The sequence below is a fragment of the Pteronotus mesoamericanus genome, unplaced genomic scaffold (assembly GCF_021234165.1).
Source record: "Pteronotus mesoamericanus isolate MK-2021 breed Mesoamerican mustached bat unplaced genomic scaffold, CSHL_Meso_final contig_33, whole genome shotgun sequence".
NCBI lineage: Eukaryota > Metazoa > Chordata > Mammalia > Chiroptera > Mormoopidae > Pteronotus > Pteronotus mesoamericanus.
This window is the reverse complement of record NW_026555135.1, coordinates 2,879,223-2,906,078: the sequence shown is the minus strand read 5'-3', so window position 1 is coordinate 2,906,078 and position 26,856 is coordinate 2,879,223. Positions and strand designations below refer to the sequence as shown.

Here is a 26,856-nt window from a genome sequence, read left to right as displayed (position 1 = left end):
CAACCCCTTCCTCTCCAAGATCCCGCAGGGTAGAATGCGAGCTGACCCTTTCCTGGAGCAAGGGCCTTCACGGTTCTCTCTTCCAGTGAGCAAAGCCCACTCCCTTCTGTGCAGAAGCTGAAATGCTTCCTGACAGTAGCTCTTACGGCAGGTGGCCGGTGTTTCTTGCGCCTGTTCTTGGGGGATTCAGAATATGCCATGAAACCACCGGTGGCCTGGCCTCTCAGAGCGGGAATAAGTTCTTCCTCCAGCCCCAGCCCGGCCTCACCTCCACCCCTTCCAGCACCCCTGAACCCCTCAAGAACCAGATCACTTTTCAGCCCTTAGGCGTGAAAAGCAAACTTAGGCCTTCCTCTGGTATTTCCACCCTTGGCTGGAGGCCACATGTGACCAGTCCTCCTGTCACTGGTGGGTGTCCAGATGTGCCAGCCTGGCAGGCCTCTCTGCCCAAGGTCAGCCCCTCCGGCCGAGTCCCATCGGCAGGCAAGCCCCCTAACCCCTCTGAATAAGCCTACTCGCCCTGCCCTGCAAATGCCCCTCGTTTTCCTTGTCTTTCCCACCAGCGACGACGACATTGTGTTTGAGGACTTTGCCCGTCAGAGACTGAAAGGCATGAAGGATGACAAGGAAGAGGAGGAGGACGGTACTGGCTCTCCACGGCTCAACGACAGATAGACTGGAGCCGGCCCGCCCCGGGCAGCTCCGGGTCCTCTCTCCTGCTCCAGGCTGTTCATTTGTCTTCTTCCTCTTCTGGTGCCCCCTCCCCTTTGTTCTTCCAGTTTCTACTAGGGGGCCCAGCGGTCTTCCAGGTTGTGGTGGTGAACCTCTGGCCTCAGGCTGGGCCCCGCGTCCCCATGCCAACAGGGCCACGTGCACCGCCATCACCCTCTCATTGCAGTCACCTCTTCATTCCCCCTCTCTTCCTGCTGATCCCCAGAAAGGCCACCATGGCTCTGGCCTTGGAATTTGGCCTGGGCTGGGGAGAGGGGGGAGGATAAGGCGCAGGGCTTGGAAGGGTGGGGATGAGGGGTCAAGACGCGTGAGGGAATGTCCACAGTCCCAGGCGGATAATACAGTCTGGCAGCTAAAAGATGACCGTGTCGAAGGTCCCCCTCTTCTGGCTGGGCGGGCAGACCGTGGATGGATTCTCAACACCTTTTTGCAGCTCTGACCCACTAAACAGCTTTCCCCTTCTACACCCGTCCCTGCTCCATGCCCCTCTGTGTCTGACAGTGACATTGGTGTAAACCCCAGGAGTGGAGAAAAGCAACTGGACTTTCTTACCAGCAGTGACCTAGACTAAGGCAAGCTGTGTGAGCTACTAACCTAAGTCTTTTTCAGTATTGTCAGGATATAATCTCCTAGCGACCTTATATCTTATGCGTGTTGTCCTATGTGTTACTATGCACAGAAAGAGAAAGTCAGGAAGGGTCTTTAGAAAGTACGCCTCCTCCCCTCCCCCTTCCGGGCAGGATGAGCTGAAGCACCAAAGGAGGTTTCCTGAAGGGCAGCTCTAAGAGGTGGGTGCAGAGGCTGGAAGGGGAGAACCTGCCCTGCTCCCTTCATTTGTGGATGTGCAGTTGGTGGGCCCATGGGAAGTGAGGCTGGAAGTCCAGAGGGTCTAGGGACAGTGGTGTCCTCCTTCCTCCCCTTGTAGTTCTTCAGGGCTGGGCTGGACTGGCCTGCAGGCTGGGAGAGAGTGCCTCAGGCCACCATACCCACAGGAAAAGGGGTCCTCCCTCAGAAGGTGGCAGGGTCCGTTGGGATGGCCTCACCTAAAAGGTAGGGGGCTAGTAGGTAGCAAGGAACTCTTTGTTTCCGTGGGGAGTCGATGACCCCCCCAGCAGTTCGCAGAGCCATGGGGACCCAGAACCCATTGGCTGATGTTTGTGATTGACCTCTGGGGTGTTTCCAGGGCAACAGGGCAGGCAGGTGATGAGGTAGAAAGTGTTTCAAGGTTTCTGTTGTCGTCTGGTCTTTGCTGCTCACTTACTGTGTGTCCTTGGACAAGTTCCTTTCCCTTTCTGGGCCTCAGTTTTTCACCTAGAAAACCAAAGGATTTGACCTGATGATAACAAGGGCCCTCCCAGTTCTGTCCTCCAAGAACTTGTGAACATTAAAGTGTCTGGTTTAGTGGCTGGAGCCAGAGACGCTGACTCTGTTCTGGCTGCCTCCAGAGGGGATGCACTCATAAGACCCTGGAGGTGTCGGGGCCATGGAGAGCTCTACTTCCCCACTGCAGGCCCGGGACGGACGCTTCTTGGGCCTCTGGCGGGTTGCCTGATGTCAAGGTATGGCCATAGCTAGCATGAGCTGCTCGGCCCTGGGGCCTCAGTATTATGAAAGGACAGAGCTTGTATTTGCTGAGCCTTCAGGGAGAGGGGAGTGGAGGGGCGCTGTGATAGATAGGGCCTCCAATAACTCACAGCCCCTTGTGGATGCAGACACCTGAGGTTTACCTTATACCCAAGCAAGAATATTGATTTATGGAGCAAGAGGCTCTCTCCTCAGTCCCTTCTTCCTTCTCTCTCTAGCCCATACTTCCCTGAAAAGGGAGACAACAAATTTTATTATACAAGTTGAATCTCAACACTTTTCAGTCCAGCCCTTCCTGGGGTGGACTGGGCAGCTGTTTTCCATGGTGAGATTACCAGCTCCCATGCCTGGCACTGCATCAAGCCTATCCCTTCTGCCTCTCATGAAGACTCAATCCGAGGGACCCCTACTCAGGTGAGAATCAAGTCAGTTCAGACAGTCACACTCCCCTGGCCAGTCCTGGGGTCCTGGCTGCAGGTGCCCTGGGCATCAAGCCCCTACCAGAGCTTGCTGGGCAGTTTGCACTTCATTTGGGCAGCTGTGGAGCTGATGAAATGCTGGAACAACACACTCCAAGCGTGTGGTCTCCAGGGTCTTCCTCTGGAACCTTTGAAGCTGGTATAAGACCCTTTACAATTTGGGGTGATCACTCCTGTCCACACCTCCTCCCCCATCCCTAACCTGTGCACACAAAAGGCTTTCCACTGGTTTCCTGAGCTTCCACCCCTTCAACATCTCCCTCAGCCTTTTGGGCTTGTCCCAGTGGTTTCCTGAAATTTCTCCAGCTTCAGGAAGCATCATAGCCCCATCTAGCCTTTTACTCTTTGGGTGAAGGGCTGCAGAAGGGCAATGATCATGTTCATTTGAATTTGGCTTAACCATCCTTGGCTGATACCTTAATTGCTCAGTGCCCAGCACTGGAGACACGGAGATGGGTCAGTCCCAGGCCCTGTCCTCAGGAAGCTCATGGTCAGGGGAAAGGCTTAGGGGAGGTCACGGGGGAAGGACGGGGCCATTTTATTCACGACTCCAGGGCTGCTCCTAGTCCATATAGTGCCTTGATGTGAATCAGAAACGGTTCCCCTTCCAGGTGGACTCTGCCCACAGTAGAATGTACAGTTTTGTGAATGGTGCCTAAGCTGGAGTTTAGCCCTACTGGCCCCTGGGCTGGGCGCCCCCTGCAAGCCATGGGCTGCATCTCAGGGGCACTCAGACCAGTATTTCCTATGGTGTCTCCCTGAGGGAAAGGCCCAGATCATCTTCCTGAGCCTCTGGTTGGCTCTAGCCCCTTGCGGCGCCCAAACGTGGCTGAGTCCCTCTCTGCAGAGCGCCTCTCCATCCGGAGTCCTGTGAGACCTTGGAGTGAAACGGGGTTGGGAGGTCCTACTGGGTGCCAGGCACTGGCCCACAGTGTCAGTTCTTTCTGTGCACACAGTTGGGGCCTGTGCTAACCGCATAATGCCACACTGGGGGCTCTTCAGTGGGCCGCGAGGTAGCATTTTAGGGCGGAAGGAGGACCGTGGCCCTGAGTGAAAATCCCCAGGCAGAGGGCCAGCTGGGCTCCTCAGCATTGCAACTATGAGAAGAGTCAGCCCCAGTGAGCCTTAGGAACCTTAGGCTCACGTGGGGTATTGTTTCGACTGGGGGAGTCGCTGACAAGCTGGTTCCCACATGGTGCTGTGAAAAGCACGCTGGCCTGGAAGCCCACGGTGCCTGTCCGTTCTGACTGTCATCAACCAGCTGAGCAAGTCACTCAACCTTTTGGGCTTGGTGTCCATGACTGTAAAGTGGGACAGCAATCCCTTCCCCACTTCGTCAAGGAACTGTGAGGCCCAGATGGACGGAAGTCAGGAGACATGACAGTCAGCCCTGTAAATTGCAAATGGCGACACAGACCATGGCCCTGCCCCTGCAGGGGAGCGGCTCAAGGTCACACAGGAAGTTTGCTGTGGGCTGAGCCCTCCTCCCACGGGTCATCTCACGTAGGCAGATGTCAACTGGCAAGAAGGAGATGTAGCCAGGTCGGCTTTGGTGACCCAGCTGAGGGGAAAATGGAGACTATTCAAATGCCATGCCCACAGATAATGGTCCCAGCAAGCAGGACAGAGAGACAAAACATGGATATGGTCAGGGATTGGGGCTCCGGTCCCAGGTTAGTGAGAAGCCCCAGCCCCAGGCCCTGAATCAGTGCCCCATCAAAGAACCCAGGGGGCACGTGGAATAGAAATTGCCTGCTCCTTCCCTTCAAAGTACAAGGCCCTTTCCGGTGTCAACAGGAACTGCCAAGACTTTTTGATGATACTTGGGACGTATTTGGGCTTGGGGAAAACCCAGGTCTCTTACACACAGAGCTCAGCCCCAGCTGACCTCTCCCCCATGGTTTCAGCAGCCCACAAAGGCAGCTTCTCTCCTGCCAGTGACAGGGGATGGGACATTCTCCACCCATCCCGGAGGAAGACATTAGGCCCCCGTCTTGAATGCTTTTAGGATCTCATGGTCATAGGCCTATGCCTGTTCCGATGTTTTCTTTTTAAAGTCAACAAGGACCAAAACAGACTCCCCCACCCTTGTGCGCAAGCCTGTGTCTTGGCCCGGGCAGCTCCATCACTTTGTTCTCCCTCCAGAACTGAAATGGCCTACCCGTGGGGCCAGGAATTCCACCCCTGGCCCCCCCCCGCGGGGTCACTGCACAGCGGCTTCAAAGAGAGGCCTTGTGAAGGGGGAGCATCCTTCCCTATCCCTCTCTCCCAACCTTTTACCCTGAGAGGGAAGTCAAAGCACAGGTCCCCAGGACCCATGATCTGTAGACACTCTGACACAGTGGTTTTCAAACCAGGTGCTGTGGACCCCTGGTGTTCCACAGAGCTTTGTCAGGAGCTGCTAAAGTGGGAAGGGAGGGATGGAGGCATAGGATAGGTCTCCAGCCCTCCGCCCATCCCCACTTCCACCAGGACAACTCTGCTTTTATCTGTCTTGCCCATGGAAGTTTCACTTTCAGACTTTCTTTTGAAGAAAAAAATCCTTCGAACCACCATTCAGAGGTGGTCGATGTTAGACCAGCAAGCACAGGTCAGGTTCTCTTCTTGCTTTTCATGCTGGAATGACTCTAGCGTTCCAATACAAAGTATCTTTGTACTGGAACTTAGGTCACAGACCATTTGCTTACACACACACACACACACACACACACACACACACACACTCGATGATTTTGTAGCCCCCACCCTGAAGCCTGGGCCTAGATTTCATTTGGGCAGCGGCCTGGTGCTCAGTGACAATGGGTCCTGACCCCGACATCGGCCCGTGCAGTGTGGGGGCCAGCAGAGTGAGGGAACAGGCCCAGCCCTCACCCTAGAACTCGAGTCTGTGTCCCCACAGGACACCCAGTGCTCCTGGCCCAGGTACATGGGATGACAGAAGGAACAATGTGATGGGAGGAGAAACTAGAGTCAGGTTCCTTTTTACAGAGAGACAGATCGATGGGAGTCCAGTTGTCATAAAAGAAATGCTGAGGCAGGACCTCATAGCAAAAGTGCCTCCTGTGAGGGCAGGATCTGCCCAGAGACTTTTTAGGCAGCAAGCTTCCCTCGAGCAATTCTAACAGGATCCCATTCCCATGTCTGTGGGCAGTCGAGTGTGTGGGCCACAGGAGGGTGCCTGAAGGGAGGCTGGTGCCCCACCCATGCATGAAAAGTAGTCTCCTGAATTCTCTCCCTGCCAGCCTGTCCCTTTGCCTAGATCCCTCATCAGGGCTGAGGGTGGGCACTTTGGTGAGATCTGGACCAGCCCTTGACACAGAATCCTGCATTGCCCCCAGCCTGGGCATTCTAAGTGAAAAGGTGAGGTTTAGGGCACTGCAAGCCACGGGGCGTGGAAGAAAGTGTGCCAACTGGTTCTCTACGCTCAGTCCCAGTGCGCCCGTGGAACCCACTGACATCAGTTTCTCCATGTGTAATGTGGGGCTAGTGCCAGGCTCTGCCCACCTCGCAGGACTTGCTACTGCAAGGATCATAGGAGAGATGGGTATGAGAGGTGTTTTCACATGAGAAGTGGGAGCCCTATAAACTCGGGGTGCGAGCATGGCCTGCACCGCAGATCGGCAGAGCACTCAAGGGAACAAGTGCAGGATGCGCACTCCTACTAGAACGTCTCTACACTGTGGGGCCAGCCAAAGACATGGGTTGGGGGACACCTCTTCCTACTCAATGGGAGCCGGCGCTCAGCCTGGTACACTGACTGTGTGTGCACGTCCCGGGTGTGGGGAGTGGCCGGTGGCTGGGACAGCTCTCTGGGTCTGTGGCCCCTCTGTGAAGTGATTATTTTGTGACACCCTCATTCCTGGGCCATCTGCCAGGTTTATTTGTTGTACCTGTGTCATTCCTTATTATCTCAGATAAGTTATTACAGTTCATTCAACTCTAACAGGACAGTGAACAAAAGAACCATAAGTAGGTGGCCATTAAAGGTCTTTTGTGACAGGTGCTGGCTGTGCTTTTATTTCTGTCTCAAAAACCCCTGGCGGGACAGGGACCAGCAAATGCTGCCCCCGATGCCTGGACGGGTAGAAAGGGCCCATGGCTGGGTCAGGTGTCCCTCCCCCTGTCTGTGGTCCCACACCCAACCTGTTTGCTGCGCCCCGTTCTGGAGACTGCCAAGAAGCTTCCTCCTCCCCCTTCTGCCATTTACCAGCCTATGGCCTTGGGGAAGTTGCCACAACTCTGATCCCTCTCAGACACCACTGGATCCCGTTACCCCTGGTTTGCTCCTGGGGTGGAGCCATCCCAACTTCTGGCGCCACTGACCCCTTCCGCTGAAGTCCTGCCCCAATTCCAGCCCCAATTTATGTTCAGTTCTCCGTTCCTGCTCTGCTGGACCTTCCCAAAGCCACTCCTGTTTTTCACAACTTGCCCTCTGACTTTTCTAAAAGAACACATGGGAGGAGTGAGGATGTGGGTGCAAAAGATTTGAAGTTCTAAATGGTACTGTACTGTATTAACACAGAAGGAACATGCTGATGAATATACGACAACTTTCCTAGAAAATGGATCCTATATGAAAGACAAATTTTTACATTCCTGTAAAACAATGTGCAACTTAGAGCAAAGCATTGCCCTCCTGTTGACAAGAAGGTGGTCTGTTTCCTGATGCCCCTCCCAGCCGAGAAGGGCAGCAGGAAGATACTGACATTTGAATTAGGAGGCTTGAGCTGGGGTTTTCGTTCTGCCCTCCCATACGGACTAGATCAGTCTGAGTCCAGATAACCAACACCTATGCCAGTATTTCAGTAGCAGGAATTTAATGGAAGAAACTGGTTATAAAAATGTTGCGAGAGCTGAAAGGGTCAATGGGATGTGAGGCAACCCAGAGATCAGGTATAACAGGAAACCACAACACCTGTGTGGTGGAAGCGCAGGGAGAGGAGGTGGTCTTACGGAGCTGAGGAACCAGGGCAGCCCAGCAGGGGCATTGGGGGAGAGGGTATCTGAGGCATCTTAACCACAGAGGGAACAGCTACTGCTGGGGATGCTGCCCAAAGCAAGAGAGTGGGAGAAATACTCTGGTTTCTCCTCTCCTCCTGCCCTCCAGTTTCCTGTGTGTGCCTCCTATTGGCTGAAGCTAATTTTCAAGGAATCTTTGGACATGTAGTTTGCGATGATCAGTGCCCTGTAGTACTGAGCGGGTAAAGGTCAGGGGATTAGATGGGAGACCAAATAGGCAAATCACCAGCTCTCCCTTAATCTTCTCATCTAGGAAATAGAAATAATCATGTTCGTCTGGATATCACAGTGTAGAAGGAGGGCCTGGCATCTCATCAGGATTCTAAATGCCAGAGAGGTACTTGCTGCTGCCTCTTAGCTTTGGGCTTTCCTCCTGCCATAGCTGCCTTCACAGTGCTTTGGGGTTTCGTTTATCTAGCTTTTTGAAACTCTAGCAAATCAAAATGAACTGCGTAGGCATTTCAAATTCTTGCCAAGACAGGCTAAGTCTGCTATAGCTTGTCTCTCCTACTGATTACATAAACACTGGACAAAAATGCAAAACAACTACCTAATGACTCTGAAAATTAAACAAAAGCAGGAAGATGGTGCAGGGGAGTCAAAACTTGGAGAAGTAATCTGGGTAAATTTCCCTTTCCTATTTTCTCCTGTGGATTTGTGCTGAAGTTAGAACCACCAGCAACAGAAGCTGAGACAGAACTTAGGGTCTGAACCTAAATTAGGTGATTACCTCTAAACGTAACAACAAAATTAACATTCTACAAAGGATTATAACAGGACTGAGTCTACACAATATTACATTCACAATGTCTAGGGTACAATCTGAAGTTATTCAACAAACAAAAACCCAGCAAAATGACCAATTCTCAAGGGAAAAATACAATGAACACATGCCAACTCTAAGATGACTTAGATGCTGTAATTATTAGAAAAGATTCTGAAGTAGCTGTTAGAACTTGAAAGTGATGGAAAGATAGTTGTTCTCAACAGAAATGCAGAAACTAAAAAATGAGCCAAATGGAATTTTTAGGACTGAAAAATAAAATATCTGAAATAAAAATCACTGGAAGGTGGCAGAGGAAGAGTCAATGAACTCAAAGGTAGATAAGTATAAATTATTCAATCTGAAAAACAGAGGAAAACAAGATTGAAAAAATTAAGATATTGCTGCAGAAGAAAAATTGCATGAAAGGTATAAATTCACAAATTCAAGAAGCTGAGCAAATCCCAGACTCAAAGAAAACCATATGATACACATAACCAAACAGCTGAAAACCAAAAATAAATGGTAATATATTGAAAGCAGCTAGAGAAAGTGACACATTCTTGTATGTTCTTCCATACAAAGAATGATGATTTGATGCAGCTTTCTCAACAGAAAACATGGAGGCCAGAAGAAAGTGGAACAACATCTTTAAAGTGCTGAAAGAAAAAGAATTATTGACCCAGAATTCTGTAACTAAGGAAAATATCCTTCAAGAATGATGGAAAGTAAAGAGATTCTCAGGAGAAGAGAATGTAAGAGAATTTGCCACCAGAAGATGTACAATAAAAGTAAATAAATAAAAGAAATTCTTTAGGTTGAAAGGAAATGATGCCAGAGATAAACCTTCATCTCCAGGAATTAAGACAAACACAAATGGCAATTATTTGGGTAAATATAAAAGGCTACACTGGTCATCCTGAGTTCTTTAAATATGTGTAACTTGAAAGAAAAAATTATAAATTGATAAGGATATCAGTGTATATAAAGGGAACACATATGACAACTATACTGTAAAAATTAGTGGGGGGAAGATAAAGAGACCTATTTGTAAGACTTCTGTATTATACTTGAAGTAATCAAATATTAATCCTAAGTATACTATGAAAGGTTATATATGTATATTGTCATTCCTAGAGCAACAAATAAAAGAGTCAAAAATATAGATAAATTAAAATGACATACTGAAAAATATTCAAATATTCCAAAAGAAGGCAGGAAAGTTGGAACAACAGAAGAAAAAAAAAAAACAGGAGAGACAAACAAAAAATAAAAGAGGTAGGCCTAAATTCAACCACATCAATAACTGTATTAAATGTAAATGGCCTAAACATAATTAAAAGGCAGAGGGTGTCAGACTGGATTAAAAAAAAAACAAGATCCAATTATATTCTGTCTAGGAGAAACCCAGTTTAAATATAAAGGCAAAGCCCTGGCTGGTGTGGCTCAGTGGATTGAAAGGCCATGGGTTCAATTCCCAGTCAGGGCACATGCCTGAGTTGCAGGTCTGGTTCTCAGTTGGGGACATGAGAGAGACAACCACTCATGTATCTCTCACACATTGATGTTTCTCTCCCTTTCTTTCTCCCTTCCTTCTTCTCTCTGAAAGTAAATAAATAAAGTCTTGAAAAATATATACGAAGATAAATTAAAAGTAAAATTATGGAAAAGGTTAACTGTATAAACAATAATAAAAAGGAAAGCTTAAGTGGTTGTATTAATATCAGACAAAGTAGAGTGCAGAACAAGGACTGTTACCCAGGATAAAGAGGAACATAATATAAAAAGTAAAAGTGTCAACTTACCAAGAAGATGTAACAATTCTAAATGTATATGCATCTAGTAATGAATGCATCTAAATGTACATGCGTACTTGAAGCAAAACCTGATGAACCAAAAGGTTTTGGTTCATACGAATCCACAACTCTTCCAGAGGAATAACACAAAAAAATAGTAAGGATGTAGAAAACATGAACTACACTACCAATTAACTTGACCTAACTGACATTAATAGAACATCTTACCCCAAAACAATAAAATACGCATTCTTTTCAAGTGCACATGCAACATTGACCAAGAAGACCATTTTCTGGGTCTAAAAAAAACCAAACCTTAACAGATTTAAAAGAATTTAAATCATAAATTTTTTTAAAAAACAATAACAATTAAACTAGAAACAAATAACAGAAAGTTATCTGGAAAACTCATATATACTGGGAAATTAAGCAACACATTTCTAAATGGGTCAAGGAGGAAAATTAGAAAATGTTAAGTAAATGAAAATGAAAACACAAATAACAAAGTTTATGGGATGCAGCTCAATTTTTTCAACATATGCAGAAAAGGCACTTGACAAAATTCAATATCCATTCATAAAAATACCCTCTAAACTTTTTTAATCTGGTAACTGACATCTACACAACAGCCACGTGTCAGCATCGCACTTCCCGCCAAAGACTGAACGTCCCTCCTCCAGGGTGAGGATGGGGTTCTCAAGACGCCCATGTAACATCCTCCTGAAGTTCCAGGCCGGCGCAGTGAGGCAAGACAAGATGTAAAAGGTTTATGGACCGCAAAGGAAGGAATAAAATGCCCTCTATGTACAGACAATGTGGTTATTTACATAGAAAACAAAAAAGCTACTAGTGTGTTTTTATAGGTTTCAGGATACATGATCAATATACAAAAATCAATTGTATTTCTGTATAGTAACACCAAACAACTGGAAATTGAAGTGGAAAGGAAAATGCCAAGAAAAATACCATCTACAATAGCACCGAAATAGAAATATTTAGGTATAAATATAAAAAATATGTGTATAATCTCTATGCACACTTCTAAAGCACAAAGTGTTGAGAAATGAAATCAAAGAAGACCTAAGCAAATTGAGACATGTACTACATTCACGGATTGGACGATTCAATATTGTTAACATACCAATTCTCTCTAAACTGACTATGAATTTAATGTAATCCTAATCAAGGTCTCTGAAGGATTTTTTTGTAGATATAGACATGCTGATTCTAAAGTTCATGTGAAAAGATAAAGAAGCTAGAATGGCAAAGCAATTTTTAGAAGGAAGAACAAAGTTGGAATTCTCCACTACCTGATCTCAAGACTTACTAGGAAGCTACAGTAATCAGTCAAGTGTAGTGTTCGTGAGAGGATACACACCCACGTCAATGGAACTAAATCCTGCACAAATACTGTCACTTCCTTTTCCTAAAAGCTGCACAGGTAATTCAATTGTTGTTTTTTCAATAAATAGTGTTGGTGAGAATGTGGAGGAACTGGAACACTCATGATGGGAATGCAAAATAGTAACACACTTTCTTAAAAATCATTTTTCAATTACAGTTGACATACAGTATTAAATTAGTTCCAGGTATACAACAGAGTGATTAGACATTTATATAACTTATGAAGTGATCGCCCTGATTAGTCACTCACAGACACTTTGGAAAACAGTTTGGCGGTTTCTTATAAATTTGTACTATAGGATTGCACACCTAAAGCCTATACAATTTTATTAACCAGTGTCACCTTAAAAATTCAATACAAATTAAAAAATAAACAGACGATAAGACTTAGTAGTTACACTCCTAAAGGAAAGGAAAAGTTACATTCCTACAAGAGCCTGGACGTGAACTATATTCATAATTGTCAATAACTAGAAACAACCCAAATGTTCTTCAACAAGTGCGAGTGGATAAACCATTGTACACCATACAGTGGAATACTGATCAGCAATAAAAATGAACCAACTAATGATAGCTGCAACATGGATGAATCTCAGAATGCATTATATGAAGTGAAAGAAGCCAGACTTAAAAGGACAAATTGTTCAGTTCTATTTATATAACATTCTGAATGTTGGTTTAGTTGCTGAGACTTTATAATGGTTTAAAATTTTTTAAATATTTTATAATTAACTTTGACATTTAAAAAAATAAATAAAATCAATCTGCATTTAAGAAAGAAAAAGAGAGAGAAGATGGAACTCCTACCTTTTGTGACAACATGGATGGAATTGGAGAATATTAAGCTAAATGAAATAAGCCAGTTGATGAAAGACAAATACCATATGATCTCACCTATAAGTGTACCCTATTCAACAAAATAAACTAATGAACAAAATAAACCACAGGCATGGAAACATGGAACAGACTGAAAGTGACCAGAGGGGATGGGGAAAGAGGACAATGGTGGAAAGAAGGGGGAAGGGTCTAGACAAAGAACATGTATGAATGACCCATGGACATGGACAACAGAGGGGGAACTGACTGTGGGAGTGGGGGGTGGAAGTGGGATGGGTGGAGGGGGTAAAGGGAGAAAAATTGAGACAACTGTAATAGAATAAACATGATTTATAAATTAAATATATATATATGACATTCTGGAAAAGGCAAAACTATGGGGACAATAAACAGACCACTCATTGCCATTGGCTGCCGTTGAAAGGGCGTGGTTACAAAGGGGCCGCAGGAGGGATTTTTGGGGGGTGATGGAACTGTTCCATGTCTTGATTGTTCAAACAAAGTGTAGGCCAAAAAAAGTGGGTTTTACTCTATGCAAATATGCACCTCAATAAACAAGCAAAAAGAAACTAAACAACTTATAGCTCGCTATAAGACTGCAAACAATGGGCAGGTACCATTTGCTGGGGCTTATGCTGTGCCTTGAAGACACACGATAACTAAGACAATCCCTTCCTTCAAGGAGCTCTCAGATTCACAGGAAGATAAGACATGGCAACAAAGGGTTAGAATTGTTGTTGAGTGATGTTGGAGATGGGGCCTCATGGCCTGTGACAAGAACCCTGAGGAGGGGTCATCGCGTTCAGCGGGGGTGGATGAGACGGGGAAGAAGGCAGGCTTCCTAGAGGGGGGATTGCTTTAGCTGAGTTTTGAAGGATGAGAAGGAGTTAGACAGGTGAGGAGAGGCTATGGACATTCCATTTGACGAAGCTAGGATGAAGGGAACCAGAAGAAGTCTGAAGGGAAGGACGAAGGGAGGTGGGACCAGACCATGGCCACAGGGAGGGAGGTTACAGATAATCAATCAGTCCAAAGAGCCAGGCTTTAAGCAGGGCAGTAAAAGGCACTAGATTCCTGCGTTTTTAGGATCGCTTTGCCTCATCGTGGAGGATGGACCAGAACAAGAGACTAGAGGCAGGGGAACCAGACAGGAACTGAGGCAGGAGCTGAGAGATGTAGAGCCTGGGACCAGGTGGGGAAGCAGAAGAACCAATTGGAGAGATATTTAGGGGTAGCATGGCCAGGAGTTGCCTGACATTCGACGTTTGAACTTTCAGTCTCAAAGAAGAAACTGCACTCGTTGTTTCTTCTGCCTGGATTGATCTTTCCTGGGCACTTTACAAAGCATGTTCCTTCCCATTCTTTAGGATGAGCCACCTCCTCAGGGGGGTCTGCCTCACTACCCCATTCAAGGGACACCCCTCCTCATTGCTCTCCTAGCACTCCGTTTATTGCCCTCATACAAAATATATTCCTTCTTTATTTACTTCTTTACGGCGTAGGCACATGGCTCTATGTTCTAAGTCTAAACTGACCCTTTATTAGCGTGCCTTGACAAATTATTCATCTTTATGTGCCTTCTTCATTTGTAAAGTGTAAATGGTAATAATACCTACTTCACAGAATTGTCATCAGGGTAAAATGGGTTAATATGTCTTAAGAGCTTAGAACAATCCCTGGCACATAGTAAGCACATATGTGTTACTTATTACTATTATTATTTTATAAGGGCTTATCTCTTGACATTTTTCTTCAATACTATATCCTCAGCTTCTTTCTAGCACAGTTCTTGGCGCTTGAAATACTTGCATAGATTATGACTAAATGAAAGCGGAATTTTCCCATTTTCGCCAGCAGATGGCGCATATGTGCAAAGAAAAGTTAAAACTGGTTGGGCTTCTGCAAGATTCTGCCAAGGGATGTCGCTTTAGTTCCCTGGAGGCAAGGAACCTAGGCTGAGCCAGTGGCGCAAACTGGTCAAAGAGGACCCTGGACGAGTACTCCAAATGGAAGTCCAGAAAGCTATAATTGTATTAAAAAGTCAAAGTCAAAAAGCTAAATTATGTTTTGCATGATTACACACTCTAAAGCTGTATTTCCTTTTTGTTTTTTTCTCACTGACTGAGCAGCTGCCAACAAGGAGCTGACCATGTAGGCATCTTATGTAACTGAAACCTCGGTTCAATGAGGTGGGAGATTGTGGGATTCAGAGGGGGTGGGCGTCTGACACACAACAGCAGGAAGCCGCAAGCCCTGCGTGATGCTTCTCCCCCTGGGCTGTGGATTTCTGTGGGACAGGGGCAGTGTTCACAAATCTCTGTGTACCAGGACTGGGGACCCAAAAGGGAACTAAGCCTCTGGGCGGAGCTTCTGGTCTGCTGCCAACAATGGGTCAGGAAACCAATCCGTACAAATAAAGGTCTGGGGGGCGGAGGGGTGCACAGTGACAGGAACAAGAGAGTGGGGTCAGGAAAGCAGACGGGGCTCAAGCGGTCCTGCCGCTCTCAGTATGGGGAAGGCATCCCAGGCAGAGTGTACTGGGTGAGCAAAGGAACGGGGCTTGGAATGCCTGGGCTCAGTCACTGAAATCCGAGTGATTTGGTGTGGCTGGAGAAGAGTGTTCAAGATGTTGTCTGGTGTGGAAGGAGGACAGGGTTTAGGGCAAGGAGTATATTAGTTGTCTAGTGCTGGCAGAATATCTAGTCTAGCAGTCTAGCACTTTCTCTCCCCGCTGCCCCGCCCCTCAGGTCTTTTCAAAAGCCATTGGAGTTCAAGGCCCACCAGCCTCATACAGTCCTAGCTTATTCTTGTCCCCATGTAATTATCAATAGTGGCTGCTTTCACTCCCCAAACTTGCCTAGTATGGATGGTCACATTAGTTAGGGGCCCTCGGTGTGCTTCCGTTAGCACAGTGACCCCATCTTTACTGAGGACAACAAGCGCAGGCCCCGGTCCACTTCAGCAACAGCTCAGCGGAGAGAAGAGGCTCAGGAAGAATGAGTTTCATGCCTGGGACCATCAAGAAGGACTTCCCAGCAGGGCTTCTGCCTGCAGGAGGCTGGAGTGGGTTTCTGAGGCCTGCTGCTGGCTGCCAGTGGAGGCTGAAGAGTCCTCTCCACGCCTTCCTTGTTCACGTCCTTTTTCTATCTCCAGGCCACCACAGGCGTGGGTCTGGCTGCAGGCGGCCATGAGCACAGGGGCGGAGATGCAGAGGTTGGAGGTGGGGCAGCCATGGGTCAGAGTCAGATCCAGAGCAGAGCAGGGATGCCCCCAGGGTGCACCCTGGGCTCTGGATCTGCCTTGTGTGACCTGAAGGAGGGCTGCCAGGCTTTCTGGGCTTCAGTTTCCCCACCAGTACAACAATGGGCTAGTTGAGGTGGTCTGCGTGGGACTGGCCAGGCCTGGATAAATTGCCCTGAGGCAGCCCTGGGGCGGGGGGCATGGGCGGTGAGGGAGAGGTGAGGGGGTGGAGGAGGTGGCTCTGAAGGAGCCAAGTGCATTGCCGCAGGAATATTAACTGCCCCTGCCCCTTCTCCCGGTCTGGGAAAGGCCATGCCCATACATTAGGGCTGTGAGTTTTCCAGGCAGAGACTTAATGAAGAAGGAGATGGACTCCAGTGAGGGCAGGCAGTGCCTCCGGAGGTCACCAGTCCAGCCCCAGCCTGGACAGAGGGGACCTGGAGCCAGAGACAGGCAGGGCTGCCCAAGGTCAGTGTCAGACTGGGCCAGGATGGCAGGAGCCGGTGCTGCCGCGTTCACTGCTGAATCCCCAGCACCCAGCACACGGTGAGCTCTCAACCAGTATTTCTGAATCAGGACCCAATGACTTGGCAAGTCATGCCGAGCTCGGACTGAAACCTTGTCCTCTGGGCTGTAGCCGGGCCCTCACGGAGGGGTGTGGGGAGGAAGAGGTCACAGAAATAACTTCTCAAGGAGATGGCTCCCTTTGTTTTTGAGAGGAAGTTGCACAATCTTTACAGGGTCACAGAATTCTGGGGAGTGACGCGTTTCTCAAAGTGCAAAGCAGGTCTCACGTCTATCACATTTCTGACAGTGACACACCTTTTCTCTCCCTCTCCTGCTCTCTGCCGCTCTCTAGGGGACACCCTGGATGGAATTTTCTCCCTGGCACTTGGCCGCTGCAGTCTCTTGCCCGCCTCAGCCTTCTAGCAGCATTCCCGGTGTATGATTAAAGGGGGCGGCTGGCCTTGCGGTGGGGCCCTGGCGCTGCTGAGGGCCAGGAGGGGGTGGGCAGCATCAGGGTGTCAGGGCAGGGCCGGCTGGATCCCTCCATCTCACCTCTTCCTATAAGGTCTCTTGTGGGCTCCTCCGGACGCCCCTTCCCTTACCCCTTTGCCCATCTGGCCCCCTGTAGGCACAGCTTAGTTATGGTTCCTCTCTATGTTCCGGTGCCCAGCATGGCAGGAAAAGGATGGGCAGGAGGAAGGAACAAGTAAGGGGTACCATGCTGTTCTCCTGTCCTTCACATTATACCTCACCACTTCCCTGACTTCTCTGAAGGTGGAGGTCCCTCTACAGGCGCCCAGTAGCGAATGCAGGGGAGGCAGATCTGTCTTGCCCTCGTACATCCTCCTGCACACTCCCAGCCATGAATGGTCTTCTCCCATCCTCTACAAGACCCTCCTGCCTGCAGGCCTGTGCACAAGCTGACAGCTTTTGATCTTTCTCTGTTCTGTAAACTCCTACTCATTCTTTAAAACCCCATTCAAATGTGACTTTTTAGGAAGTCTCCCTAGGCTGGGTCAGGGGTCCTGACTCTATATTTTCAGGTCCCTGGGACTTCTTTTCTCTAACCCTTGATTAAATATGACTCCTCCCCTGGGTCTTTAGCTTCTCTGGGACTGGAAAAGTTGTATTCAGTAGAGGCTGAGTGAGTGGCTGGTTTTGCAGAGGAAGCAAGGCTGGGGGCCCTGGGGACCTATTGATAGTCCCGTAAGACCACAGGCCATTAACAGGCTGCAAAAGGGTGGCGGCCCCCAGGCAACATTTAATGAGCACTAAGGTTAAGTATCAACTGGCATACATGAAGCACTCAGTCACTTGATTTTTGACAACTATTGATTTGATATTTTGCTTAGTAGCCGCTCTCATATAAAACCCTCAAAGATTTTTGCTGACAACGGACCCAGAACTAATAGCATGTTTTATTTGCCAGAGCTTATTGCAGTCTTTGGCTGTATCATCAGAGGGCACGTCTTTGAAACTGGGGAGGTGGCCTGTTAAAGACAGTTCTCTAACCATGTTAGAGACACAACTACTACTTTGTCCTGGAGGATTGTCAAAGCACCCTTTGAAGGTCACTGACAGATGGGCATGTTTCCAGAGACTTTGATCCTTTCTCATGGGCAATGACTAGGGTAGGGGAATTGCTAGGAGAAGATAGGCCTCATGCACTGGCTCCGACTCTGCGAAGAGCCTGGGGTGAGCTATGCTCGGGGTCCCAAGGCAAAGCTGGGGCTGGACTGACAGGAAGTCCCAGGCAGGTTCCTCTGGTGCTGAAACAGATGTTCCCAGGAAGAGAGGGAGTGAGCACCTTTTTGAGAGAGGGTGCTCCTCACTGAGATGGCTTGGGAGATGGCTCCCACGTTACCTCTGAGGACCTTTTCAATATTTAGAAGGCACAAATTCTAGGATGATGTGCCCTAAAATTCTGAAATGCCAGAGTTCTGGGCTTCCACCCCATGGTCCCAGGGCTCTGAGATCCTCGATGTGAAATAACCCAGTCTGGGGAACTTGAGGCAGGAGATGAGCCCCTTAGCCTGGCCCCACTGGCCCGGGCCCCAGCTGCCTCCTTGTTCCACGTACCTCAAGGAGCCACTTTATCCACCCCCACCTCTAGGCTGCTTCTCTTCTCAGCCTCTCACATACCCAAGGGGGCAGCTCTCACATCTCTAGCCAGGAGATAGTAGTATGACAAAGAATAAAGGGAGTATCAGATAATTCGTCAGAGGGATTGATACCAAAGCAGCAAATAATGATCCATCCTTTTTCTTGTCTGAATTAACTGTCTCAGTTCTCTGTGGCTGGATTTCTTCCCTGGTAGCCTTGCGTGATGCTAGCATTTGTCAGTTCAACTCCATCTCCCCCACAACCCCCGCCCCTGACACCGTGATGACGAATGGAAGGGTAAGAGGATGCAGAGGAAGCACAGGCCCCCACCCTGGCTGTGCATAACCTCATCTCAGAGGATAAACAGCAGCCCAGTTTGGAGAGTAATGCCGTCCCAGTGGGAAGTCTATGGGTCTAGCCTCCACCCTACTATGTGCAGTCAGAGCCCGTTTCTTTTCCTGTAGTCCAGGAGAAGGCACCAAGGGTCACAGCACCTCAGGGAGGTCCAAAATGCCCACCCAAGTGTCCCCACCAACCACTGCAATGCCCCAAGGGCAGCAGGAATGATGTGGCATGGCTTACAAGAGCAGAGAATCACAGATTATTGCAGACTTTATAGAAAACTGCCCAAGGGACATCCAGATTTCCTGGGTAGGGGTGAGAAGGCAGGCCTCAAACCAGTACATTGAAGGAGGTGACTTCCTGTGTGCAGAAGCAGCACAGACCAGCCATTCTGCCTGACCAAGGGGTGGGAGTCAGAGAGAGGCACGCCCTCCCCACTCACCAATTGTGCTTTGGGATCATGCAGAAGGCAGGTCGCTGAAGCTCTGACCCTGAACAAAAAGGGCTTGTGCCTGAGACAGGAGGTGAGACCCCCTTCTTCTTCCAGAAGGCATGGGGGGCGGGGAACATGGCAGCAAGAAATCCTTAGGGGAGAAGAGTCACATGGGTGGGAAGCGGCCTGTGGGCAGCAGCTCCCAGCCCTGCAGGGCCTCCTTCCTTACCCCTCGCCGAGGCCATGGTGGGTGTGCGACCCTGGTTCTGAGGCCCAACTTTACACTCCCAGGACTCTCCTTCCTCCGGGGGACCCACCAATATGGCTGGGGGTGTGTTGCGCCTGCACCTGTCTTGCAGGGCTGGAGAGCTCACTTTAGAGGTAAAAAGGGTGGGCACATTCCAGGGATGGGTTCCTCATTGGACCCTGACCTAGTAGTGAGTGAGAGGGGTGGGTACTGAGTGTAAGCTATGGGGGTGGGTGGACTCAAGAGCCTAAGACTTGGGCAGGGGTTGTAACTCAGACCAGGGTGAAGAGCTAAGTTTGAGACTGGGGTAAACACTGAGTAGTGGGGGATCAGAGGCCAGGCGGGAAAGGTTGGGGATTGGTTCCACACTAAGGCTATATAATGTGCGCCTGTCTCTGGTATGGGAGAGACCAAGGGAGCTGAGCCCCAAGCAGGGGCCAAAGAAGGGAGGGGCCTGCACCAGAGCTGGGGTGGTGGGTGGTATGAAATAGACCCTCTGACCAGGGGTGAGTGCCCAACCCTTAGAGCCCCAGGATGTGGGTGTCTTGTAGGATGGAGGGCTCAGAGCTCTGGTACGAGGAAAAAGGCTCGAAGTCCACAAAAACCTTTTCATGGGAGTTCTCTGCCTCTGAGGCCAGAATGGGATGTGAGGGCCTGAGCTTTGGGGAGGAAAGTGAGGGCTCCAGGCTGGAGATGGGGGTTCCTGAAGTCTAGGGTGATGCTTGCCGCTAAGAGTCAGGGCTCAAGGAACAGGGTGGTGGAGGCAATCTCAGGGCTTTTGGGTTTTAGGATAAGGTCTCTGGGTGAGTCTTAAAAGGGGACAAGGGGAGCTGATGGGTCTGGAGCCTGGGATGGGTGGGTAGGGTTTCTGGAATCAGCAGGGGGTTTCTCTGGATGTTTGATGGTGAGAGCCACAGAGTCTGGGAAAAAGGGGGTACAGCTTGGGATTTCTAGCTGTGTGTGTGTGGGGAGAGGCCGGGGTGATGCCAAAATCCAAAGGTCTGAGGTCAGCCAGCGGCAAGTCTCAAAAGCCCCAAGCTCGCGGGTATCTCATACCCACTGCTTCAGGCCAGGTAGCCCCAGTAAAGTCATCAGCTGGCAGGGGCACCACCAACCGCCAACGGGCGAAGCTCAGAGGCCTGAACTCGGGGAAGTGGCGCGGGAGCCGGCGGGGGCGGCTGGGGCAGGCGCGCGGCGCGGGTCGGCATCCTGTTCGTAGCGGTAGTGGTAGCCCTCCATCTGGTCCCGGCAGGCCTCGCGCAAGTTGCGCATCCAGCGCTGGATGCCGCGGCGGTTTAGGTAGAGCACCATTAAGAAGATGAGGCCGATGAGCGCCAGCACCAGCCCGAAGAAGACATAGGAGGCTTCCAGCTCCGGGCCGGTGAGTTCTACTTCTTCCCCGCGACCTTCGGCGTCGCGGTCGGCGCAGCGCAGCCGCGCCTCGTCCAGGTCCAGAAGAGGCCGGTCGTGCAGCAGCCGCGGGGCGGTGCATCGCAGGCGCCGCGCGTCGGGGACGCGCTCCGTGGCGTTACGCAGCCAGGCCAGCAGAGGGCGCGCGGCACAGTCGCAGCGCAGTGGGTTGTCGGCAAGCAGCAGGCGCGGCGCGGGCAGGCCGCCATCGCGCTCAATCGCGCGCAGGTCGTCGGGGCCCAGGCCGGCCAGCGCGTTGAGGCGCGCGTCCAGCTGCTCGAGGCGCGGCAGGCGAAGCGCGGCAGGCGGCAGGCGGCTCAGTGCGTTGTCCGCCAGGCCCAGGAGGCGCAGCTCTGTAAGCGGGGCGAGCGCGGCGTCCAGCGCGGCCAGCAGCGCGGGGCCGCCCCTCATCAGCGCGTGGTTGAGCTTCAGCGAGCGTAGCGTCGGCAGCCCGCGGAAAGCGCCGGCGCCCAGGGAGCGCAGCGGGTTGTGGCTCAGGTCGAGCGCCGCCAGACTAGGCAGCCCGTCGAAGGCGCCGTCCTCCACCACCTCGATGTTGTTGTGGGTGAGGCGCAGAGCGGTCAGTAGCGGCAAGCGCACGCCGTCCGCCGCCACCTCCTCCCCGTCCGCGTCTCTGCCTGCGAAGGCGGCCGCGCGCAGCACCGTCAGGTTGGCGCCCACGATGGTGAGGTTGCGCGCGTCGGGCGGCACGTCCCGTGGCGGTTGCCGGAGCTCAGCACCCGACGCGCAGCGCAACAGCAGCTTGGGGCCGCCGAAGCAGTAGCACTGGAAGGGACAGGGCGCAGCGGGCTGGCTCAGCGCCGCCGCCACGAGCAGCACCCCCTGTAGCAGCGGCCCCCTTGGCTCCAGCTGTCCCGCGCGCGGGGCCATCGCAGCGGCCCCCGCATCCAGCGCCGGGGCCGCCGCGCTCACCAGTGAGTTCGGAGCGCCTTGGGGGCGGGGAAGGGGGCGGGTGGGGCAAGTCCTTGACCTGGAGATGCTGGCAGTTGCGGTCGGTCCGTCCACTGACTCTAAAATCCGAGGAGCCTTCCCTTTCCTGGCTGGGGCGAGAGGGGTCAGGCGGGCAGCAGCCCCCCGCCCCCGGTGCCCTACTCGCCCTGCGCGCTGGCCTCCGGCTTCCGCGGCCGTTCCGGGCTTGGAGCCGAGTGGGCAGGGTTTGCCTACCCCCCCCTCCCCGCCTCCCGGCCTCCTCCTCCGCCCCCAGCGGAGTCTCCGCGCCCTCCTCGCAGAGAGGCGGGGTGGTAGGCTACCGAGAATCTGGGCTTTTGGCTGCTGTGCTTTGTCTTCCTCCGTCTTGGGCTCCGGGTCTGCTGAGAAGTTTGGCTCTCCCAGGTTCTCATTGCCTCATCTGCCCCACTTCTCATGTTTAAACTGGATTCTTTCTCTATGGCACCTGTGGGGCTGGGCCTGACTGAGGAGAGAAGGCAGGTGGGTTAGCACCACAGAGTGAGAATTTGGGGGCAGGACTTTAGCGTCCTCTCTGCAAGGGCAGGCAGTCATGAGGGGTGGGCTGAGAAAGTTACTCATTTTTCAGCCTCTTCCTAATCTCTGTGATCCAGGAGAGGGCTGTGCAAAGAGAGACTGGAAAATCCCCAGCTTCCGGACCCCTCCACTGCGACCCCGGTTACATTAGGCCTGGCTGGGTTACCACTACTGCAAGTCCGGTGGGACTAGCGTTTCCTCGACCCCATCCCACCCCACCTCCGAAAGTGAGCGACACCCCCTCTGCTTACCCCTCACACCCAATTCATTGGCTGCTGAGCCTGGAGTTCTTTCATCTGGTTTCCTCCACCAGCCTGGACTCCTCCTGCAACCACTCTGCTAGGCCTTGGGACCAGTGGGTGTGGTGATTCAGCTCTTTGCTGTCCCCTCCCTGCCCCAGCTCCTAGGGAGGTGCTGTACGAGACTGTTCTACTGGGTCTCAGGACCCTGGGGTTGTTGGACACCATCAACTGCGCCTCCTTCCCTCCATGGTACCCCACCTATAAACAAGGAATGGGTGGGGGGTTTGGGGCTCCAGCGGTTGGGAGTACAGGAGCAGATTTTGCAGCATGGGATTGGGGGAGCTTAAGGGGGGTCAGGGCTGAGCTGTTCATGGGTTTGTTTAGTTTTGGATGGATTTTTTTTTTTTTTTTTAAAGAGCTGGGAAGCTCCAGACCTGACTTAAAGGAACAGGCTCCTGAGAAGGGAGCGCTCCTGGCCTTGGCATGAATTATTCAGGCTGGAGAGACTGACACTTGATCCTGAAGGCCATTCTGGTATCAGCAGAGCTGGTTGGGATAGAGGCTCCCCCCACCTAAGAATCAGTCAGTCTTTCTCCTGAATTAGGGACAATGGTTGTTGGGTTGATTCCTTCCCCGAGGTTATATTTAACAGATCAATACCACTTAAGGAGAAGAGGCAGACCCTGCTGTGGCTTGGGTCTTTGGCAAAGACCAATGTAAAGGACCAGGGCTGCTGATGCAGGGGGGGAAGGGGGTAGCTTGCCCTTCCCTCTCCCAGGTATTGGCAAATGAGATCAGTAACTTGCACATGCATGATTGAACATGTCTGTACATATGTACATGAGAGGTCCACGTGTGAGTACATACAGATTCATACTCACTTGGATGTGCATACACATGCATAGAAAGGCTTGTATAAACTTGAGCAGGGTTCCAGACACGCTCAGATGTGCCTCATGCAAGTACATGAAGCTTCATTCATACATGTGCACTTATGAACATAGATTTGAGTGCATCCTGGTATGTGTATATGGATTCATTAGCACATTCATGCTTCTGGGCCCATGCACGTTCCTGGGTGTGTTCTTGGAGGGGCAAGCCTACAGACCCATGCATGCAAGTGCGCATCCAGAGACTGGCCAACACACTGAGCCCCGGCCTGCCCGCCCTCCACTGTGCCCTTGGTCTGTGGAGCTAACCAACTGTGGTGTCTTTTCTCATAGAGCCTTTGGGGCTGGGTCCTCACTCAGCTCTTGTACTCCCCCCAACCCTGGGCCATGTCAGCCCCAAACCCCAACTCCGACATTTCCCCCAGAGGGAGGCACTGGCTCTTCACTGTAGTGTTTCTACTACAGGGACTAGCACAAGGCAGTGTACAGTAAATGTTTGTAGATGAATGAATGACTGAATGAAACGGTCTCTGCTTCCCTGTCCTGCTACATAGAGTCCCTTTTGCTTCCAGCCTCTGAGGAATCAGTCTAACTGCCAAGGTAAGAGCCTTCTCCCCAGATCCCCATGGTGATTAGTTCCTGGTTGGCTGATGCCCACCCCCATGAAAAGGCTGCAGGGCAGTAGGCAGCCTTGACTGGGGAGTGCTACACACCTTGACTAGGAAAAGAAGACTCAAGGAGAACTAAGAACCATTAGGCACCAGAGCACAAGGCAATGATTGTGTTTTATAAGTGGGGAAATTGAGGTCAAAGAGTCAGGAACTTGTCTCAAAGCCAGTGGTTGCCAGGGCTTTCCTGGTAGTCTGGCCCCAGGGTCCTTGCCCAGGGCTTTGTCCAAGGTAGTGGCTGCATCGGAGAGGGTCCAGCACCACGGGGAAATCTCATCCTGACCCCAGGGAGCTTGAGGCCAGGAACAGACGCTAGGGTGGCCCTCTATCTACCTCTGGGCTGTCAGCTTCTACTCCTGGAAAGTAGGTGGGCTTCTGAACTCCTTCCTAGTTCTCGGAAAGCTGTTGAGATAAAGTAAATGGAAAATGCTTTGAGACAAGAAAAGCCATAGCGCCTAAGATCTGGGGGCTAGCACCCACCCTGCCATGCTTTCACCACGTGGCTCTGGATGAGGCATTGCCTCTTTCTGGGACTAATTAGCTGCCATGTCGTTTTTGCCTTGTTCCATCTTCCTCCTTCCCCATCACAGCATATTCATGGCGTATAGAAAATATTGCCACTTGCCGTCTCTCTGTATGCTTCTACCTGGCCCCCTTCCCGCCTCCCCTCTTTGTTCCCTTATCTGTCTAGGTTGCCCCTGGAGCCAAGTCTGTTCTCTGGAGGAACAGCCCTGTCCATCTTAGGGCTGTCAGTGTTTGGCACATAGGAGGTATTCAATAAATGTCCAATTGCATTCAAGGCTGTGTGTTTCTTCCCTGAGGCATCCAGTGGAAGTATCTTTGCTCAGACTGTTTTTCACACCTGGGGTCCTCTCTCCCCTTGACTGTTTTTCCGATCCAAACCACTGCCCCTCAGGGCTCAGCTTGAGTTCTGCCCCCTCCAGGAAGCCTTCATGGCTTCCTTCTCTCCTTTGAATTTCACTTAGTGGTCAGAGGACTAGAGCTGTCCTGCACCCTCTGATTGTCAGCAGCGGCGGCTCAGGACTGGTCTGATTTCCTGTATTGCCAGTGCACAGCTCAGCATGGAGAAGGCACTAGAGAACATTTGTTGAATGAAATAATGATTTAAAAATCTCTGGCTTGATCATCCCATCCCTGTGAGGCAGGCTGGAGGAGATGGATCCTCCATCGACACTTTATACCAGGAGACACTGCCCAGAAAGGTTAAGTGCTTTTCACCAGGGTTGCAAAGTCGACTTGACTGGAGCCTGACAGGAGCCCGTGCTGTCTCCTTTGCCCAAGCCCTCCCCATCCAAGGCGCTCCCTGGGGAGTGTGGTTTGGTCAGATCCCAGGGGAGCCCGTGGGCGAAGGGCTCATGCCCTCAGGGTTTCCTTAGGACTCAGCAAGTGAGTCACCCCAGCCCCACCCAAGCAGAGTTACGGTCTGCCCTGTGCTGGATTGGGAATCCCCCATGCCAGATACTCCGGACCCCAATTCTTGAATTTATTACCCTACTATGCCCCAGATCCCCTCTCAGCATTCCCAGGTGCTGTTCTTCCCCTACTCTAGCTCCTCCACTGGGGTTCTTCTCACCCCACAAAGACTCTGCCCTCCATGAGCTCCACTTCCTTGGTGCGAAGCCTGGAGAAGTCTGGCAACTTTCCTGAGGTCAGCCAGCAGGTAGCCCCTTCCCCATCTGCCTCCCGCCCCATTTTGTCTCTTAGGTCTGTGGCAAGTCTACCTTTCCAGATCTGTTTCCCTGCCTGCAAAGAAGTGTGTGTGTGTGTGTGTGTGTGTGTGTGTGTGTGTATGAGAGAGAGAGAGAGAGAGAGATGGTCTTGGAAAGCTTTTGAGTTCAGTGCCCCTTGGCCTTTTACAAATGGGGGTCATGGAAGGGGAGGTAATAATGTGATTTGCCCGGAGTTGGTACCCCCACCTTCTCAATGCTCAACCTTGAACTTGGCTCCACTGCAACTAGAAAGTGGTGGTAGGATGGTCTGGGGGCTCTCCTAAGGGTGATGCTGTAGCAGCCTCCCTTTCCTCTGCTCCCCCTGCCCTTGCGGCAAGTGGAGGAGCAGCCGGGCAGGGCTGACAGCATGGAGCTCAGTCGTTAGGTAGCGGGTGAGGCCCCAGGTTCTCTCCTGTGGTGTAGCTTCTGCCCTGGCAGGAGGGGAAACCTCCACTGCAGGCTTTGCTGTTCCCATTTCTCACTCCCCTCCCCCCACTGCTGTGAGACGTGCTGTGGGAAAATCCATAGGCCAGAGATCCATTTTCTCCATTGAGTCAGCAGAGGCCACACAGCTCCTGAGGGGCGGACAGCTGGCTTTTAAATAACTCTGATACTTAATGGGTATTCTCCACTCTGCGGCCTGGGCCTCTGGGGAAAGACTAGAGTAAACGCGCTGGGTGAGTCCTCTGAAAGTCATGAGTGCTCCTGTCCTCACCTCAACCCACCTCGACCCATCCCCCCCTCAACACCCACCCCCCCCCAGACCGTGGGGAAATCCCGTATTACTACTTTTTCACAGTGCTTCACAGTTTCTGTGGTATCCCAGGCTGGATTTATTATCCCCAGTTTAAAGTTAGAAACTGGAGTTTAGAAAAGGGAATGAAAGTAGGCTTTCCTTCTTGGCCTACTGCTGACCGGCTGTGCCAC

The 26,856-nt window shown here is 51.0% G+C and overlaps 2 protein-coding genes across 4 annotated transcripts in view; one reads left to right on the top strand and one right to left on the bottom strand.

The window, feature by feature from the left end:
* ARRB1 (arrestin beta 1) overlaps window positions 1–5,501 on the top strand; it is a 70,079-nt gene extending 64,578 nt beyond the window's left edge. For all 3 annotated transcript variants that reach the window (XM_054576282.1, XM_054576280.1, XM_054576281.1), the window contains one exon: window positions 564–5,501. In XM_054576282.1, coding sequence (XP_054432257.1) covers window positions 564–675 — 112 coding nt within the window. In that variant the 3' untranslated portion in view covers window positions 676–5,501. The remainder of the gene's footprint in view (window positions 1–563) is intronic.
* A 15,116-nt stretch (window positions 5,502–20,617) lies between these two features.
* On the bottom strand, window positions 20,618–21,787 carry TPBGL (trophoblast glycoprotein like). Its single transcript, XM_054576153.1, has one exon. It carries the CDS (start codon window positions 21,785–21,787, stop codon window positions 20,618–20,620), a length of 1,170 nt encoding a protein of 389 aa, XP_054432128.1.
* Window positions 21,788–26,856: the final 5,069 nt, after the last annotated feature.